We start from the raw sequence: 21,610 nt of genomic DNA on the forward strand, positions 1-21,610 counted from the left end.
AAGAGAAGAAAAAGACATGTGTTGATGAAAGGAGGGGCTAATTGTCCCAAAAGAGCGAAGCTGAGAATGAAGGAGGATTGTGTGTTTGAGGAGACAGTGTTTGAGGGGTCAAATTATTTGTAGAGATACATTATTTTTTCCATTTTTTTCTAGTCATTGTGATTAAATACCTAAAAGACAATACATTTTTTAACCATCACTTTCCCCATTTAATGGCAGGTAATTTTGAGTGAAAAAAATCCAAATAGTCATCTTCTAAAATGTGAAACTTTATTAAAAAGAGAAATGGTGCAATAAAACTATTTTCTTTCCATTAAAAAAATAAACCAAGTGAAACAGAAAAAACATAACTAAATGAATTATTGTCATAGTAAAGGTAATAAATAAGGTATTTACCGTAATTATTATTATTATATAATTGTACAGCCTACACATGTTGAAAACTGTAGAGCTTGTACTACAAAATCACAGTGGTTAGCAGGCTGAAATTCAAAACCTTTTGGGTAAAAAAAATCTTTTGGGTACCCTACTTGATACAACATTCAAGCAAACTACAAACAGACTCATTAGCATTTTCATCCTGTTTTATGTAATACTATAGATTCTAGCAGATTACCCATTTCCCCTCACTAAAAAGATGAGAAAGTATAAAAGTTTCCACCACCAGAGTATTTATTAGGTTGTACTCGTTCACCTGGACACTCAAATGATCCACTGTTAAGGCAGATGTTCTATTATCACTCTTCTGGCATCAGCACCTTGCCCTGAGCTAAGGGCAATTTCTCAGTCTAGTAATAAAACAACTTTGCTTTTATCAATCTTGCACCTAATGTCTAGACATGCCTACAAAGAGGGTGCATTACCTCACAATGGTTGAATTTAGTTATTCAATATTTTATTTTTGCATGTGAGTCTTGGAAATTTTAATACTTACTTTCAAAGTTGATTTAATGGTTTAAAAATTACCACTGAGACTCTTTTTCTACACTTTCCTTTTTTTCTCCTCCCCTCAAGGGCTATGGCTTTAAGAGTCAGAGAATTTGGGGTTTTTAGAAAGCCTTCTTCTCTCAACCAGTCAGCTGCATTCGTGAATTCCTCCTCATGTTCCTGACATGATGACACTATTCTTATTTCACAGAAGATGGAGACCTGGGAAGATTCCCCCTAATTCAGCGAAAAATCAGACTCAAGTTTCAAGCCCAGACTTGAAGTTCTACCCCTTACTGAGACCTTACAGGAAACCCTCAGGTCTCTAACTCACAGTGGGAAAACCAAGCCTGCTCCTTCACAGATTCTAGCCCTCCCAAAATCTTAAATAGAAATATAAATTTTCTAGTTAATTTTTGAAAGTACAGATATTGCTATGGAAACAGTGTAAAAACATATAACATGAAGTGAATTGTAAACATTCAAGTATTTCTACAGTTTTGAATAAAAACAGCAGCAATTAAAAAAAAAAACCTTATAACTTTGCCTTGTATAATAAACAGTGCACAGGCTATTTATAGTAAAAGGGAAGAGGCCAGGAGAGGTGGTTAAAGCCTCCAAAAATTCATTTGGTCTAATTCTATCACTAGATACTGATTTAAGACATTTCCATGAACTCTTTAGAAACTTATTTTCCCTGGAATGACTAAGGGAAACATTTCAAGTAACTGTGATAAAAAAAATTAATGTTATTCTAATTAGATAGACGTCTGAGTCATTATAACTAGAAGTTGTTCATCTAGAAACTGATGGTTAGCAAAGAAAACACTTTAATCTAAAAGTTATGAAAGATGGAATATGAAAATATCTTTCAGGGGGTTTCCCACTTAAGCAAATTTGTTCAGAGAACAGACTAAGGATAGGCATTTCTCAGTCCTGTGCACTCTCCTTTTTCTGTATATTTTGTACCTGAGGATTATTCACAGCCCATTTAAAAATAAATAAATGAAAGCAAATTGCTTTGGATGATGCTACAGAGGATCAGAAGCCTGATCCAGGATACAGTATAAACCTTCCTTGGTGAACAATGCTTTGGTCCATTTTCCTGGTTGGCCCACCATCTAGCCAGCTGTGGAACCTCACAACTGCCGCCAAGAAAGGCCAGAGAGTTCCCAGAGCATCCGTGGGGAGTGCACAGGACTGGACTTCTCGGTAAGCCATCTGTCTCCTTGCAGATCGGAGTCTGAGGGACAGAATCATAGTGGCAATCAGGAAGAGGAGTCCAGTGATGAAGAGAGTGACCAAGGCTGCCTTGGCTCCTCCTGGGCCCAGATTCTTGCCAAAGAAATAGAGCTCCTCTTTGCCAGGTTGTTCTGTGACAAAAGAAAAGTGAGGCATCAGGCACCTGCTTCTCCCTGGGGAGTGAACATTGAAGCATTCACACACAGACACAGGAGAGGATATCATTACCATTGGAGGGCACCATGGTTGGGTGGGATACTCCTCCAGAAGGAGACTTAGTGGAGTATGGAATCCTGTTGTCTGGACCAAAAAAAAGGTAAGTTAAGGGTAGGAGATTCTTTTCATGCCATAAGTCACTTCTTTTTACCAATGAGGATTTTGCCTCACCAACATCTCTCCTCTTTCTTCTGCTCACCCACTGACATCTATCCTGAGCATCATGGGATCTAAAATGGTTCATATACCATGCCCTCCTGCCACTGCACTGGACCTGGTCCTCTTCACTCTGTTACAGCACATATCACACTCCATTATGGTTACGTATTTACATAGCTGACTCTCTTACTTTACTATGAGCTCCTTGCGGAGTGAATCTGTGTTTTTCTTATGCCTCCTGACTTCCAGGTCTACAGGAAGCTTGGTACCAGCATCTGGCATCACTGACAAGACAATAGTACCTATGTTCCGGAGTACTGTGTAGGTTGTCTCCATGCCAGCATGGATGTGGTCAGACACATGACAGTGTAGTAGCCATGTTCCTGGGTGATCTGCAAACAGTTCAATGGTTTGGAATGTCCCAGGAAAGAGATCGTATACATCTTCTCCGTAAGACTTATCTATCACAAAAATTAAAAAAAAAAAATCTTATGAGTCAACAAAGAAGAAAAATAAGAGCAAAGAAACACAGAGTAAGTATAAGTAAGGAAATGGTAAAGAGCAGAAATTCATAAAAGCAAAAATAGAAACAAAATAAAGAAAAAGCAAAGAAATCCAAAGTTGGGTCTTCGAACAGATCAATAAAATTGACAAAGCTTGTAGTGGCCAGCTTCTATAATACCCCTAGTACCCCCGCTTTCTGATATTCATAACCTTTATAGTCTCCTTCTATGCTATATGAGAGACCACTGTTATATGGCAGAAGTAACAGCATTCCATTTTCAAAATTAGACTACAAAAGATATGGCTTCTTAGACCCTTTATTCTCTCCTCTTAGATCAGTCACTCTGGGTGGAGCCAGCTCCTGTGCTATACCTGTATAATGAGGAACTGAAGCATTCAGTCAACAGCCACATGAGTGAACTTGAAAACAGATCTTCTGGCTCCAGTGAAGCCTTTGACAACTGCAGGTCCAGCTAACTTGACTACAGCCTCATGAGAGATGCCGAATCAGAACCAATTAACTAAACTATTCCCAGACTACTGACCCAGAGAAACTGAGATAATAAGTGTTTTCTGTCTTAGGCCACTGAGTTTTAGACTAATTTGTTATACAAATCTCTAGACAGACAGATCAAGAAAAAATTAAAAACACAAATTACAGGTATGGGGAAGAGAGAACATCACCAAGACCTTACAAACACAAGAAAGAATAATAAAGAAATATTGTATATAAATAACTCTGTCCATAAACTCTATAACTTAAAAGATATGAACAAACTGCCAAATATCACTCAAGAAGCAACAACCCAAATAGCACTATATCTAATAAGGAAGCTTAAATTATATAATATGTAATATTCTAACAGGGCCAAATAAAGTCATTAGCACATTCTATCAAATATTTAAAGGAGAAGTAATATCAATCTTAAATAAACTTCTAGAAAATAGAACAGGAGGTAACCTTTTATTTTTTTTTTCCTTTATTGTTGTGCTGGGTAGAGGTAAATTGTGGCATTTGCAAAAGTTCTTACAATTTTTCAAATATATCAAACTTGAGTTCACCCCCTCCACAGCTCTCCTTTATCCTCCCCTCCCCAATTCCTGGAATACTTTCAACAGGTATCATTTTTTATCATTTACATACATGTGTACACGTTTTTGCTCTGTATTCACCCTCCTACCCTTTTCCTTGTCACCTCCCCAACAAATACAACACTTTCAATCATTTTATGAGGCTGGTTTTGCCCTGATACCCAAACCAAACAAATGTAAGAAAAGAAAGCTACAACCAGTATTACTCATGAACACAGATGCAAAATTCTCCAACAAAATGCTAACGAATAAAAAAATAGTGTATCATGACCAAGTAAGGTTTATCCAGGGAATGAAAAGGTGGTTTGGCACCTGAAAACCAATACAATTCATCAGTGGACTAAAGAAGAAAATTATATGAACATTTCTACAGATGCAGAAAAAACGTGATACAATTTAACATCTGTTTATGATAGAAACTCTCAGCAAACTGAGAATAGAAGGAAATAGGATCTATGAAAAAGCTACTATTAACTTTATAATCAGTAGTGAATGACTGAAGGCTTTCACCCTAAGATTAAGAATAAGACCAAGATACCTACTTTCCCTAGTCATACTTTAAATTATACTGGAGGTCCTAGCCAGTGAAATAAGACAAGGTAGGGGAGAGGGAAGGCATACAGTTTGAAAATAAAGAAACAAAATCATTATTTACAGACATGATTGTCTATGTAGAAAATCTCCCTAAAAATCTATGAAAAAGCAAGTAAAAAAGTTTCAGAATATAAGGTCAATGTGCAAAAAATCAACTATTTTTATATATTGGCAATAAATAATTAGAAACTGAAATAAACACAATACCACTTACACCATCACCAAAGCTTAGGTATATGATATACTTAGGTAACATCAAAGAAAATATATGCAAGACATGTATGCTGAAAACTATACTGATGAAATAAATCAAAGAACACCTAAGTAAATAGAGAAATACACCATGATCATAGATTGGAACTCTCAATGTTGTCAAGAAAAACTCAAAGCAAATCCAATAAAAATCCCAACAGGATTTCAAAATTGGAATCTAAGCTGTCTCTAAAATTTGGATGGGAAGGCAAAGATGTTCCCATTAAAAACAAATCACTACCTAATTTTAACATTATTGTAACAAGAGAGGGTGAACTTGTTCAAGGCATACTGTACTCATGTATGGAATTATCATAATGAAATCCCCTCATATAATTAATGTGATAAATAAAAAATACAATCAATTTTTTAAAAAGAAAAAAATTTTAAATCTTAAAAAATTAAGAGCTGAGCACAACTGGCTCACTTCTGTAATCCCAGCTACTAGACGGGATCGAAATTCCAGGCCAAGGGGTTTGTAGAACTCCATCTTAACCAATAGCTGGGCATGGTGAGCATGCTTGTCAGGACTGGAGGCATGGCTCAAGCAATAGAGCACCTACCTGGCAAGCACAAAGTCCTGAGTTCGAACCCTAGTACTGACAAAAAAAAAGTGTGGCATTCAAGAAAGTACAGACATATGGATCAAATAACAGAATAGAGAGCAAAGATACAGACCCACAAATATGTGGGCAATATGATTTTGACAAAAGTGCAATGGCAATCCAATGGGAAAAAGAATAGGTTTTGTTTTTTGAGACAGGGTCTCACTATGTAGCCCACGCTCACCTAGAACTCACTAGGTAGCCTAGGGTGGCTGCAAGCTCATGGTCCTCCTGTCTTAGCCTCCTTAGGCATGTGCCACCATGCTCAGCCCAAGAATAGTGGTTTTACTGAATAGGGATGGAATATTTGGCTATTTTTATGCAAAAAATGAACTAAATATAAAACTATAACACTTCTAAAAGAAAATAATGAAGAAAGTATTTATAAGCTTGAGTTAGACAAAAAATTATTATATATGACACCAAAAGTATGAGCCACAAATTTAAAAAAAGATAACTTAAAATTGACCAATAATTAAGAATTTTGTTCTTTGCGATAATGTTATAAATAAAAAGACAAGCCATAAACTAGGAACAAATATTTGTAAATCACATAGCCTATAAATAATTTGTATCTAGATTATAATAAAGCTCCCAAACTCTACAGTAAAAATCAATAATCCAAAAAATTTTAAAGACATAATCTATGCTACTCAAAGACATCTATACATTCAAGGTAATTTCTATTAAAATACCAAAAACATTCCTTACAGAGCTAGTAAAGACTCCTAAGATATTTATGAAACCACACACATACAAGCTAACACAAAGACACTGGGTGCATGTGGTTCACGCCTGTAATCCAAGCTACTCAGGAGGCAGGGATGAGGAGGATCACAGTTCGAAGATAGCCCAGGCAAAATAGTTCACAAGACCCTATCTCAAAAACACCTAACACAAAAAAGGGCTGGTGAAGTGGCTCAAGTGGTAGAACACCTGTCTAGCAAGCATGAAGCCCTGAGTTCAAACTCCAGTACCACCGGAAAAAAAACCCACAGAATAGCCAAAGCAATCTTGAGAAAAACGAACAAAGCAGAAAACACTATACTACATGACTTCAATATATACTATAAACCCTAATCATCAAAACAGCATGGTGTTGGCATAAAAACAGACATGAAAGAAAAGAATATAGAGCCTAGAAGTAAACCCATGTGTCTAGAGTCAACTGATTTCAACAAAGGTGCTAAGAACACACATTGAAGAAAGAGGGACTTTTCAATCAATGGTGCTGAGAAAATCGGGTATCCACACTCAGGAAATGAAGCTAGATTCCTGTCTTTCACTACTACAAAAATAAGCTCAAAGTGGCTTAAAGGCAACCGTAAGAACTGAAACTGTGAAACTACTAGAAAAAACATGGGGAAATTCTTTAAGACATTACAATAGTCAGGATTTTTTTAGACAGACCCCCAAAAGCACAAGAAATGAGAAAAATAGACAAATGTGATCACATCAAACTAAAAAGCTTTTGTACAGAAAGGAGAAACAATCAACCGAGTGAAGAGACAGCCCATACAATGAGAGAAAATATTGTAAACTTTTAACCCCTCTGACAAGGGATTAATATTCAGAATATATAAGAAATTAAAAAACTCAATCACAAAAGGCAAATAACTCAATTAAAATGGACAAAAGACCTAAACAGATATTTCTCAAAAGAAGATATACAAATGGCAAACACATACATGGAAAAATGTTCAAATCACTAATTATCAGGAAAACGCAAATCAAAACCACCATGAGATATAACCTCACCCTGGTAAAAATGACTAATATCAAAAAGACAGAAAAACAAAAGATGCTGGCAAGGATATGGAGAAAATGGAACCCTTGCACGCTCTTGGCAGGAATGTAAGTTAGTGTGGCCGTAATGGAAAACAATGTGGAGGGTTCTCAAAATATTAAAAATAAAATTACCATGCATAATGCCACTAGCGTGTACATATTCAAGAGAAAGGAAACCAGTTTGTCAAAGAGACATCTGTACATTCATGTTCATTGCAGCTGAATTCACAATCGTCAAGCAATGGAAATGATCTGTGTGTCCAAAACTGATGAATGGAGAAAGAAACCGTGATATTATTCTACCATGAGAAAGGATGAAATCCTGTCATTTTCAGTGACATGTATGGATAATGACCACATTATCTCACTCATATGGGAGGGGCATGGGGAGAGATGTTGATCACAGTTAGAAAAGGTTCTGGTGAGCTGTTGCCCAACAGAGTGACTACAGATAATGTACTATGTATTTCAGAAAGCCACAAGAAAGAACTGTGAAATGATGAATGTTTGAAGAGATAGAGACGTCTACCCTAATTTGGACATTACACAATATACACATGAATGGCAACATCACATGGAACCCCACAAATACATACAATTTTGGTGTTTTATACATCAGTTAAAATAAACGTTAAATTAAAAAGCAGCAACATGGGCATAAAACTCACTCATTTCACCAAAGATTTATAGATGGTAACACATGAAAGCACATGAAAAGATGTTCCATATCATTAGCTGTTAGGAAAATGTAAATAAACAGTAAGATACACTACATGTATAGTATAATGGCTAAGAAGAAGAATAAAAACTCACAAGAAAAAGTGCTCTCATATATTTCTGCTGGGAATGCAAAATAGTGCCACCTCATTGGACATAACTTGGCAGTTTCTTATAAATACACACTTACCACAGGGCTTATCAGTTTTGCTCCCACAGATTTTCTCAAGGGAAACGAAAGCTTACATTCACATAAAAACGTGTACAAATGTTCACAATGGCTTTATTTGTAGTAACCAACCTTAGAAACAATCCAAACATTCTTTAATAGGAGAATAAATGAATGAACTGCATTATATCCATACAATGGAATACTACTCAACCATCAAATGAAACAAACCACTGAGGCACTTAAGAGGATGAAATTGAACTACCTATATGGAATAAAATAAGCCAGATTCAAGACGTACAAACAATAGAACTTCTAGAAAAGGTAAAACTGTAGAGTTTGTCTTAGTCTGTTTTGTGCTGTTATAACAGAATACCTGAGAGTGGTTTATTTATAAAGAATATAGATTTCTGCTGAGTGCTGGTGGCTCACATTTGTAATCCTAGCTACTCAGGAGGCAGAGATCAGGAGGGTCACGGTTTAAAGCCAGCCCAGGGAAATAGTTTGTGAGACCCTATCTCAAAAAAAACCTTTCACAAAAAAGGGCTGGTGGAGTGGCTCAAAGTGTAGGCCCTGAGTTCAAGCTGCAGTACCACAGGGGAGGAAAAAAGAATAGAAGCTTCTTTCTTGTGGTTTCGAGGTTAAGAAACCCAAGGTTAAGGGACCAGCACCTGGTGAGGGCCTTCTTACTGTATCATGACATGGCAAAAGGCAGACGGAAAAGAAAATACCCACACAAGAACTCAAGAGACCAAAGTAAGTCTCTAGCACACAAACTTTGGAGGATACATTCACATCAGAGCAGAGACAGAAAATAGATCAGTGGTTGGACAAGTAAGTGATACAAGGAATGCAGTAGAAAACTCTGGGAGGTAATGGAACTATTGTGTTTTGATTGTTTTTGGTTACACTACAGAACAAAATTGTACAGTAAATAAGGTGAATTTATATAATGTAAGTTATATCTTAATTTTTAACATTTATATAACTATATGTAAACTTTATATAATTTTATAATTTTTTGTGGTACTGGGGATTGAGCTCTACCATTTGAGCTATTCCCTAGTTCTTTCGTTTGTATTTTGTTGTTGAGATAGGGTCTTGCTAACTTCACCTGCGCTGGCCTCAAACTCACGATGTTCCCACCTCCACCTTCAGAGTAGCTGCCACCATGCTCAGCTCTATTATTTTCTAAATTTTTTATTTAGTTTTTAAAATGAGTATTGAAAAAGCCAAATTCTGAAAAGCAGCATAGCTATTTAATAGTGGAAGTCTAATCACTATATTAGCCAATACAGTCAATACTTGGTACCCTTCAAAATATACAGAAAGGAGAGGATATTAGATCTTTTATGAAATTACTGTTTATCCCTGTACAATGAGCACAGGACAGATTCTGCCCCTCCCTCAGATTAGATTACCATTCTCTATTTCCTTGTAGATGGTACTGAGAATTTGAGATGGCTGACTATGTGGACTTTTTCCCTGAAGACTGATTTTGCAGGTCTGCTTTCTCAACAGCTCCCCAGGTGACTCTGCTGTACGGTTAGCACCACCCATAGGGTATAGCTTGGTGCCAAGGAGTAGGTCACACATGGTCCAGCTCTCTATGGCAAAACTCAGGATAACTTTGGGGGCCCAAGCCAGAGCTCATAATTTCTCCCTTATTGGATAGGGCTATTCTGTTAATCACAAAGAAAAGAAAAGGAGGGAGAGAAAAAGGGCCAGTAACAGGGACTAACATTATGGTCCCTGTTATACAGTATTAATACATAATACAGGGTTATGAGAATTATAGCCATGTAACTGATGAGATAACTCTTATCTGAGACTCACAGATTTTTGTTTTCTGTTTGTTTTGTAGTACTGGGATTTGAACTCAGGGTCTTGTGCTTGCTAGGTAAGTGCTCTACCACTTGAGCCATGCTCCAAGCCCTTTTGATTTTAGATGTATTTTTAAATAGGATCTTTCATTTATGCCCAGGCTGGCCTGAACCACATTCCTCCTTTTTACACTTCCCATGCAGCTAGGATGTCAAGCGCAAGCATCACTACCAGCTTTTGTGTTGGTTGATATGAGTGTCTTGCTAACTTTGGCCCAGGCTGGCTTTGAACCCAGATCTTCTCAATCTCTACCCTCAAGTACTTAGTGTAATAGGCCTGAATCACCACACCCAGACTCGCAAAGTTTGTGTCTTGCCTTAAAAACAGAAAAATAAGAAATAATACACACATGTATAAAGAAATATCCACCAGGAGAAGGTATAATCATACTATTCTGTTCCATTCTCTCATATCAACCTCTCATGAGCATTATTTCCAAGTAACCATCTTATTTACCACTGGAAATACATTGACTCTGTTAAAAACAATTTCCCCAAACTGGTTAGCAGTCTGCAAAAAACTGAAACTAGATCCATGTATATCACCCTATACCAATATTAACTCAAAATGGATCAAGGATCTTAATATCAGACCACAAACTCTAAAGTTGATACAGGAAAGAGTAGGAACTACTCTGGAGTTAGTAGGTATAGGTTAAGAGCTTTCTCAACGAAACCCCAGCAGCACAGCAACTAAGAGACAGCATAGATAAAGCTTCTGTTCATCAAAAGAAATGGTCTTTAAACTGAAGAGAACACCCACAGAGTGGGAGAAAATATTTGCCAGCTATACATCAGACAAAGGACTGATAACCAGAATATATAGAGAACTTAAAAAACTAAATTCTCCCAAAACTAATGAACCAATAAAGAAATGGGCAAGTGAACTAAACAGAACTTTCTCAAAAGAAGAAATTCAAATGGCCAAAAAACACATGAAAAAATGCTCACCATCTCTAGCAATAAAGGAAATGCAAATTAAAACCACCTAAGATTCCACCTCACCCCTGTTAGAATAGCCATTACTAGCAACACCACCACCAACAGGTGTTGGTGAGGATGCAGGGAAAAAGGAACCCTCTTACACTGTTGGTGGGAATGTAAACTAGTACAACCACTCCGGAAAAAAATTTGGAGGCTACTTAAAAAGCTAAACATTGATCTACCATTTGATCCAGCAATACCACTCTTGGGGATATACCCAAAAGACTGTGACACACGTTACTCCAGAGGCACCTGCACACCCATGTTTATTGCAGCACTATTCACAATAGCCAAGTTATGGAAACAGCCAAGATGCCCCACCACTGACGAATGGATTAAGAAAATGTGGTATCTATACACAATGGAATTATATGCAGCCATGAAGAAGAACGAAATGTTATCATTTGCTGGTAAATGGATGGAATTGGAGAATATCATTGTGAGTGAGGTTAGCCTTGCCCAAAAGACCAAAAATCATATGTTCTCCCTCATATGCGGACATTAGATCAAGGGCAAACACAACAAGGGGATTGGACTTTGAGCACATGATAAAAGCGAGAGCACACAAGGGAGGGGTGAGGATAGGTAAGACACCTAAAAAATTAGCTAGCATTTGTTGCCCTTAATGCAGAGAAACTAAAGCAGATACCTTAAAAGCAACTGAGGCCAACAGGACAAGGGGACCAGGAACTACAGAAAAGGTTAGATCAAAAAGAATTAACCTAGAAGGTAACACACATGCACAGGAAATTAATGTGAGTCAACTCCCTGTATAGCTATCCTTATCTCAACTAGCAAAAACCCTTACTCCTTCCTATTGTTGCTTATACTCTCTCTTCAACAAAATTAGAAATAAGGGCAAAATAGTTTCTGCTGGGTATTGAGGGTGGGAGGGAGAGGAAGGGGGCGGAGTGGGTGGTAAGGGAGGGGGTGGGGGCAGGGGGGAGAAATGACCCAAGCCTTGTATGCACATATGAATAATAAAACAATAAAAAAAATGAAAAAAAAAAAAACAATTTCCCCAAAGCATATTTCTTATACTTACTTTGAAAAGAAAGCTCTCAGCGTGGTAATGGATGGTATGTATATCTACTTCACTTCCTATTCCTAACAAATACCAGTTTGTCATTGTATCTTCATTCATTATGAGGCCATGGAAATTTCCAAAAATCTTCCCATTAATGGCTAAGAAAATGAAAAGACAATAGCTTCTGATCAATGCAAACATACTTACTACTTAACCTGGTTTTAGAACTAGCTCAAGATCATTAGTTCACAGGAATTCTTTTCTACCTGATAAATAACTAACAGCCTCACTAACTAATGACTCCCCCATTTTAGATTCTCAACTCAGATTACTAAGAAATCTTTGTACAAAGAAAGCCAGAAAAGAGAAATCAGTTTGTTTTTCAAAGCTATATGTTAGATGGCAGTACTGTTTGCTTACTTGTTTATTCAGTATATCCTTTTTTGGAAGTGAATTATAGGCTCATTTGTGAGAAGCCAAACTTATACCATTCTTCAAATGAGTGTACTAAGCTACAAAGAATACAGCATATATAAATCAACATTGAATTAATTATAAGTCATTTCTTTAATGTTTCCTCTTCTGAGAACTAGCATAAGCCTGGCGAACCTCCAAAAGGAGAGCTTCCCACAGACTGAACCCAGGACCTAACAATGAGCAAAGCTGAGTTTTTGCAATGGTGAATATTATTCCTCTGCATCCTACTAATGCTTTATTCTGTGAATCCATGACATAGCCAAATAAGTTGCATTCATTAAAAGGAGAGAAAATACTAAGATATTTTTGAGAAAGTAAAGCAAAATTCTAGGGAAAAGAGTAGCTGAATTGGGAATCAGGCCACAGTATTTTAACTTGTATTAACAACTAGCTTTGAGACATTGGGCATGGCCCATCTTCAAAAGCAGGTCTTAGAGTACGTGGAAGTATCGATCTGAACACATTATTCCTACCAAAATAAATTTCTTAAATGATACAGAATTAATTAGCAGATACATTAAAACAAAAATTCAGTGTTGGAGTTTCATGTTCTAGAAAATTAAATCAAATTTTTAAATTTAACCAAACAAAAGTTGTAATGGTTCATATAACACTTATTTTTATATTTTGTATTAAACATTACAACTTCTGTTTGTTTTGTTTTTAAAAATTACTTCTTCATAGCTTAAAGATCTTAGCATTCTGAGATAGATACTCCTAAAGACAGTCAGTACAAAGCCTCAATAACTTCGCTGTCAGACAACCCAGGACTAGGCTGGTTCACTCTGAAAAAAATCTTTAGAGGACTTTCTTCAGTTCAGGTGCCCTTAAGAGGGAAAGGCCCAGAGAGGGAGGTGGGGGGGGGTCTCCTACAGTGATAGGAATTTCTATGACCCTGGTCTTCCTTTGAATGTCTGATGTACCATGCATTTTGTTGCTCTCTTCAAAATCATCAGTGTGTTTAAAATCTCGTGGATCTTTATTGAGATACTTCTTAATATTATCATCCAGATACCAGGATTCATTCTCATTAAATACCAAAAACAAAAGAGCAAACTCATAGTCAGCATCACTTCTTCTTCCCTTTTCATTCAATACTCCTTCTCGGCATGTAATCAGAGGACCCATCAAACCACTATATGTATCCTGGAATTAAAAAATAGATAAACCATTCAATATTTAATAATATTCCATTCCATCTGCTACCATTCTAGAAATATTTAATAATATTAAATATTAGAATCTAGAAATATTTAATAATATTCCGTTCCATCTGCCATCATTCTAGTATTAGAATCTAGAAATTGTTTCCTCTCTGGTCTCTAGCCCACCCCACCTTCAGCTCATCCTACTAACACTATCAGATTAATCTAGTCGCTCCCATAATTAGAAGTCCTCAGGGACTTCCATGGCCTACAGAATAAAATATAATCCTTCAAGCCCCTCCATGTGCTTCCTCAATGAAATTTCTGTCTTGGGTTGCCCTGCTGCTTTCTTTTTGGGTCATATATGATAGTCAAATGGGACTCTCAATACTTCTCAAACACAGCTTCAGCTTTTGTACTTTCAGTTTTACTAATATCATTTTTTTTTCTCCCTAGACTCTGTCCAAAGCCTCCCATGGTACCATCCATAATCCACCACTCCTACAGAAGTGTGGACATGTTTGATTTTCCCCACAAAGTCATGTGCTTCTCCCAAAGAAGAATATTTGCATCTGGTATAGTGTTTGGCAGCATAATTTGCATGTCACAAGTACTCAATAAATATTTGTCTGGATGTACAAATGAATAAACAATAAGTATGTGTCCCATAATTCTAATTTGTAAATTTATTTTTCAAGTAACTTATATGACTGTCTCCTAAGCTCCAGTGCTGTGCAGTATAACTCAAGGTCACTAATTCAAGCCATGTAACACCATGTAACATCCAAGAGAAAGATTAAGATAGTCCCTCACTTGTTAAATAATGGGAAGTGCCTACGTTTTATATCAGGTCTGATTTTAATTAGGACTTTGGTTTATGACATAGCATTAAAGACTTGTAGTTGCTTTATATATACATACCTGACTCATTTATCAGCCTATTAATCATTCAAATATTTTTGAAGTTTCAGTTACTATGGCTGGAGTATGTTTTCTTTCCCTGATCCCTAGTAGCCCTGGTAACACCTTTAAAAATAATAGATTTCCCACATCTAAAACCATAAACAAATTATATTGTAAAATACTTTTTTTCTATTGACATATCCTCTTTTGCTTCAAACTGCCTCATAAGATCCACTCTTGGAAACTGAATGGAGCTTTGTTTTCATTTCCCATACTTTAAATCAGTGTTTAGCAAACTTTAAAATCTGTTTATAAAGCACTATATGGCAAATATTTTTTACTTCATGAGCTATACTATCTCTGTCACAACTACAGACAACATTAATGAATGAGCATGGTTGGATTTGGGAAGTGGGCTACAGTTTGTGACCACTTCTCTAAATCATACACTCTTCTAAAATGCCCTCCAGAACTACTTCCTGACAGAACTACTTCACAGACACTAAGAAGTCTCCAGGACTGGAGGCTGAAGGACTAACACCAAAATTATTAAGACTGAACTTTACTGTGTTTGAACTTGTGGTTTCTTTGTCTTTTCTTTTTCATTATCCTCTCTCTCTGTCTCTCTAAAGCCTGTTTAGCTTACTGTTGATTAGTATACTATCTCTCCCTGTTTATTTCTTTGGCTCTGTTTTTTCTTTGTTTGGTTGGTTGGTTTGGGGTTTTTTTGTTTGTTTTGTTTTGTTTTGTTTTTCCCTTTTTCTTTACCTTCTTTGCTTTCCCTCTCCTCTCACCCTTCCATTTTAGATATCACCATTGTTATTATTACAAGCTAGACAATACTGAATTACACACAGTATAGGAACAGTAAAAATGGCAAGGGCAATGATGGGAAGACGGAAAAAGGGGGAAATCATTTTCCCCAACAATAATAAATTAGTACAGGAACCAGAGGGAAATGAAGAAATCAGATACCCATTGATGAAATAAAAAAGGAAATTAAAAGGTTCCTGGAACTCAATGAAACTGAAAACACAACCTACCGGAACCTATGGAACAGGGGAAAGGCAGTCCTAAGAGGAAAGTTTATAGCCATGAGTGCATATATTAAAAAGACTGAAAGATCTCAAATCAATGACTTAATACTACATCTCAATCTCCTAGAAAAACAAGAACAAGCAAACCCCAAAATAAATAAGAGCTGAAATCAATGAAATAGAAAGAATTAATAAAACAAAAAGTTGGTTCTTTGAAAAAATAAACAAGATCAATAGACTCCTGGCAAACCTGACTAAAGTGAGGAAAAAAAATACGCAAATCAGTAAAATCAGGAATGCAAAAGGGGACATAACAATAAACACTATGGAAGTCCAGGAAATCATCAGAGACTACTTCGAGAACCTATATTCAAATAAATTTGAAAATCTTGAAGAAATGGACATATTTCTAGATACTTATGATCATCTAAAACTGAACCAAGAGGACATTAATCACCTGAATAGATCTATAACACAAAACAAAATTGAAGCAGCAATCAAGAGTCTCCCAAAAAAGAAAAGTCCAGGACCTGATGGATTCTCTGCTGAATTCTATCAGATCTTTAAGGGAGAACTAATACCAACCTCCTTAACTGTTCCACAAAATAAAAAGGGAAGGTAAACTGACTAACACATTTTATGAAGCCAGTATTATACTCATCCCCAAACCAGAAAAAGACACCTCTAAAAAGAACTATAGGGCAATCTCCTTAATGAACGTTGATGCAAAAATCCTTAATAAAATAATGGCAAACCAAATTCAACAACACATCAAAAAGATCATTCACCACGACCAAGTAGGCTTCATCCCAGGAACACAGGGGTGGTTCAACATACGAAAATCAATAAATGTAATAAACCACATTAACAGAAGCAAGACAAAAACCACTTGATCATCTCAATACATGCAGAGAAAGCCTTTGAGAAGATCCAACACCATTTCATGATAAAAGCTCTAGGAAAACTAGGAATAGAAGGAAAGTACCTCAACATTATAAAAGCTATATAAGACAAACCTACAGCCAGCATTATACTTAATGGAGAAAAACCTAAATCATTCCCTCTAAAGTCAGGAACCAGACAAGGATGCCCACTATCTCCACTCCTATTCAACATAGTACTGGAATTCCTAGCCAGAGCAATTAGGCAAGAAGAAGGAATAAAAGGAATACAAATAGGTAAAGAAACTGTCAAAATATCCCTATTTGTAGACGACATGATCCTATACCTTAAAGACCCAAAAACTCTACTCAGAAGCTTCTAGACATCATCAATAGCTACAGCAAGGTAGCAGGATATAAAATCAACATAGAAAAATCATTAGCATTTCTATACACTAACAATGAGCAAACTGAAAAAGAATGAATGAAAACAATTCCATTTACAATAGCCTCAAAAAAAATCAAATACCTAGGTGTAAACCTAACAAAAGATGTGAAAGACCTCTACAAGGAAAACTATACACTTCTGAAGAAAGAGACTGAGGAAGACTATAGAAAGTGGAGAGATCTCCCATGCTCATGGATTGGTACAATCAACATAGTAAAAATGTCAATACTCCCAAAAGTAATCTACATGTTTAATGCAATTCCCATCAAAATTCCAATGACATTCATTAAGGCGACTGAAAAATCTACCGTTAAATTTATATGGAAACACAAGAGGCCACGAATAGCCAAGGCAATAGTCAGTCAAAAGAACAATGCAGGAGGTATCACAATACCTGACTTCAAACTATTTTACAAAGCAGTAACAATAAAAACAGCATGGTATTGGCACAAAAACAGACATGAAGACCAGTGGAACAGAATAGAGGACCCAGATATGAAGCCACACAACTAATAACCAACTTGTCTTTGACAAAGGAGCTAAAAATATACGATGGAGAAATAGCAGCCTCTTCAACAAAAACTGCTGGGAAAACTGGTTAGCAGTCTGCAAAAAACTGAAACTAGATCCATGTATATCACCCTATACCAAGATTAACTCAAAATGGATCAAGGATCTTAATATCAGACCACAAACTCTAAAGTTGACACAGGAAAGAGTAGGAAATACTCTGGAGTTAGTAGGTATAGGCAAGAACTTTCTCAACGAAACCCCAGCAGCACAGCAACTAAGAGATAGCATAGATAAATGGGACCTCATAAAACTAAAAAAGCTTCTGTTCATCAAAAGAAATGGTCTCTAAACTGAAGAGAACACCCACAGAGTGGGAGAAAATATTTGCCAGCTATACATCAGACAAAGGACTGATAACCAGACTATATAGGGAACTTAAAAAACTAAATTCTCCCAAAACTAATGAACAAATAAAGAAATGGGAAAGTGAACTAAACAGAACTTTCTCAAAAAAAGAAATTCAAATGTCCAAAAAACACATGAAAAAATGCTCATCATCTCTAGCAATAAAGGAAATGCAAATTAAAACAACATAAGATTCCACCTCACCCATTAAAATAGCCATCATTAGCAACACCACCACCAACAGTAGGATGCGGGGAAAAAGGAACCCTCTTACACTGTTGGTGGGAATATCAACTAGTATAACCACTCTGGAAAAAAATTTGGAGGCTACATAAAAAGGTAGACATTGATCTACCATTTGATCCAGAAATACCACTCTTGGGGATATACCCAAAAGACTGACACAGGTTACTCCAGAGACACCTGCACACCCATGTTTACTGCAGTACTATTTACAATACCCAAGTTATGGAAACAGCCAAGATGCCCCAGCACTGACGAATGGATCAAGAAAATGTGGTATCTATACACAATGGAATTTTATGCAGCCATGAAGAAGAACGAAATGTTATCATTCGCTGGTAAATGGATGGAATTGGAGAACATCATTCTGAGTGAGGTTAGCCTGGCCCAAAAGACCAAAAATCGTATGTTCTCCCTCATATGTGGACATTAGATCAAGGGCAAACACAACAATTGGACTGGACTTTGAGCACATGATAAAAGCGAGAGCACACAAGGGAGGGGTGAGGATAGGTAAGACTCCTAAAAATTTAGCTAACATTTGTTGCCCTTAACGCAGAGAAACTACAGCAGATACCTTAAAAGCAACTGAGGCCAAGAGGAAAAGGGGACCAGAAACTAGAGAAAAGGTGAGATCAAAAGGAATTAACCTAGAAGGTAACACGCACGCACAGGAAATTAATTTGAGTTAACTCCCTGTACAGCTATCCTTATCTCAACCAGCAAAAACCCTTGTTCCTTCCTATTATGGCTTATACTCTCTCTACAACAAAATTAGAAATAAGGGCAAAATAGTTTCTGCTGGGTATTGAGGGGGTGGGGGGAGAGGAAGGGGGCGGAGTGGGTGATAAGGGAGGGGGTGGGGGCAGGGGGGAGAAATGACCCAAGCCTTGTATGCACATATGAATAATAAAATTTTTTTAAAAAGTTCAATTGCCAATCAAACAAGATTCAAAAGTATTAAAGGACTTTTCAATTGAAACCCAGTTCATCCCAATCCTCAACCCATTGCTCTGTGCAAGTCCTCATTCCCTATGCAAATGCTCCACTCAATCATTCTGACCTGAACAATCTCTCTGATATAACAAGAGCTTTGCATTAACCCCTGCATCCAATATTTCACTCTCTTTACTATTCACTTACATAAATTTTGTCACTCTTGAAGATTCTGCTTCAATTCCTCTTCCCTTGCTATCTTTGCTATCTCTGAACCCAGAGAATTCACTGACTCTTACTCATAACTTGTAAAGTTATTTCTCTCTCCTGTGCAGTTAATTTCTCTGCATAAGGGCAGGAACAATGTCCTAGACATCCTTGTATCCCTCATGCTTGCTAATGCATTCTGTTTTCATATATCACATTAAATATCAGTTGAATATAGTCTAATCTTTTATATTTCAGAAGGCACTTCAGAATTCTAGAAGGCATCATTTTAAAATCTAGTTCTCACACTGACCAATAATGAAAGTTGACTTCAAAGAGATTTTCATATATGGTTCCCACAAGTTCTCTAGGAAAGGTTCAAGTGCTTTACTTTGGTGGAAGAATGTATGTATGTATGTATGTATATAAGAAATGAAGAACGTATGAAATGAAGAAACTAAGTGTGTCTTATTGTTGATCACAAATACAATTTAGAAAGGATCCTGGGAAAAGAGTGATCATTTTTAGTATCCCATTGTTTCATGCACTCAAAGACATCATGGTATGTGATTACTTAAACAACAACATTACACTCATCAGAACAGGGCCCAGAATACCAGTGAGGTCACAGGGAAAGTCAACAGCATGCCTCTCTAGAAAGGGGCTGAGAAAGACCAGGGTGCTTACCTGCGAGAGGCATTTAGGGGAAGACCGCTGAATTTATCATAACCTAGAGGGCCATAATCCCAAAGAATTTTTTCAGCTGCTATAAAGTAGCGCCTCTGCTGCCCATTCATCTTGGGGTGAAGAATGTCACTTTTGCAGTTACCAACATTGTATTGCCCCAGCATGCCAGCTGCAGAACCACAAACCAGGGAGTAAATGAAACCACACAGGAAAAAATCAACAGATTTGTCTTCATGAACATTTAAGACTTTTATACAGAAAATTGTCTATAACAAAGTTAAAAACAAAAGATCAGCTGTGGGGAGGAAGAAATTTTGTAGCATATATGACAAAGGATTTATATGTGAATCACTTGGGTTGTAGCTCACTGGTGTGGTGCTTGCATGAGGCCATGAGTTCAATCCCCAGCATCATCAGGAGGGCAAAAGGAGAGGGAAACAGGTGAGGGGAATTATGATAAAAGTACTTTATGTCCATGTATGAAAACAGAATAATGAAATCTATTAAAATTGTAAAAAGGTGGGACTAAGAATAAGTAATAATGGGGCAAACCTGATCAAAGTACATTGCATGCATGTATGGAAATATCACAATGAAACCTTTGTGCAATCAATACATACTAATTAAAAATCAATAACAAGAAGAAAAAAAGGTACATCTCTAATAGAAAATTAACAAGGAACAAAAATGGATTATTCACAAAAGAAATATTATTAGCCAATAAACAAATGAAAAGTATTTCAACCTTAATACCTTAATTGCAGCCAAACAGAACGGCTATTCATTGATCAGATGATTGATAAAAACTACAAAGGATTAACAATTCTCAGTGTTGGCAGATAAGTGGAGGGAGGGGTATGCTTACACATGTGGGTGGAACAGTAATAAGTTCTTTAAAAAATCTGAGCAGTGTGTCCACAGCTGTAAAACAATTGGACTCTGATCCAGGAATTCCAAATCTACTTTTCCTAAGGAAATGTTCAGATGGAAGTGCAAGCATATACATAAACTGTTTAGAATAGCAAAAAATGGAGAAAATTGTTAAGCAATAGATGTTGGTTAAATAATGTGGACACTGGAATCATTAACAGTACTTTGATATCACTGTCATGAAATATTGTTCTGATATATTAATAAGTGGGAAAAGTAAGCTACAGAGCAGTATTAACAGACTGGTTTTATAACTGACATACTTATATATAAAGGTGTGGGAAATAGTGAAGGAGCATACTCATGAAAATATGATGCCAACATCTCTAAATGTGATTATTGATTTTTAAAATCAAATTAGACATTTTCTAACTTTTAGGACATTTTTCTGAGGATATGGACAGTTCAGGAAGTACATTAACTTATGTTCACAAACCACTGACCAAACTCAGCAACTTAATAGTCTCAAATGGTTGCTATTGTCTTGTTTTTAAATCTAGATATGGAATTCCTAGTCAAAAAATTTCTTCCTAGATTTATTAGCATGAGGCCCCTTAAGAACAGGAGCCTTGTTTTGTTTATCCTTGTCATCTCAGACTCTTATCTGGGACATAACTGACCAACTTCTGAGCTGAATTT

The 21,610-nt window shown here is 36.5% G+C and overlaps 1 protein-coding gene and 1 long non-coding RNA gene across 12 annotated transcripts in view; one reads left to right on the top strand and one right to left on the bottom strand.

Moving 5' to 3' along the window:
• LOC141420441 (uncharacterized) overlaps positions 1 to 15,724 on the top strand; it is a 33,823-nt gene extending 18,099 nt beyond the window's left edge. For 2 of the 6 annotated variants that reach the window (XR_012444978.1, XR_012444977.1), the window contains one exon: positions 1,015 to 3,998. This is a non-coding gene — a long non-coding RNA (uncharacterized lncRNA). Of the gene's footprint in view, positions 1 to 1,014; positions 10,166 to 14,237 lie in introns of those variants that run through there. The other 4 variants (XR_012444973.1, XR_012444975.1, XR_012444974.1 and 1 more) reach the window with 3 other exon arrangements.
• Positions 252 to 21,610, bottom strand: part of LOC109678739 (ferroxidase HEPHL1-like) — a 54,916-nt gene continuing 33,557 nt past the window's right edge. For 5 of the 6 annotated variants that reach the window (XM_074064623.1, XM_074064621.1, XM_074064622.1 and 2 more), the window contains 4 exons: positions 20,042 to 20,210; positions 13,560 to 13,782; positions 12,178 to 12,317; positions 2,867 to 3,005 (listed from right to left, as the gene is read on the bottom strand). In XM_074064623.1, the coding sequence (XP_073920724.1) occupies positions 13,764 to 13,782; positions 20,042 to 20,210 (188 nt within the window). In that variant the 3' untranslated portion in view covers positions 2,867 to 3,005; positions 12,178 to 12,317; positions 13,560 to 13,763. Of the gene's footprint in view, positions 2,301 to 2,397; positions 2,470 to 2,846; positions 3,006 to 12,177; positions 12,318 to 13,559; positions 13,783 to 20,041; positions 20,211 to 21,610 lie in introns of those variants that run through there. The other variant, XM_074064624.1, reaches the window with a different exon arrangement.

This window comes from Castor canadensis, unplaced genomic scaffold, assembly GCF_047511655.1.
Source record: "Castor canadensis unplaced genomic scaffold, mCasCan1.hap1v2 HAP1_SCAFFOLD_181, whole genome shotgun sequence".
In the NCBI taxonomy this organism is placed as follows: domain Eukaryota; kingdom Metazoa; phylum Chordata; class Mammalia; order Rodentia; family Castoridae; genus Castor; species Castor canadensis.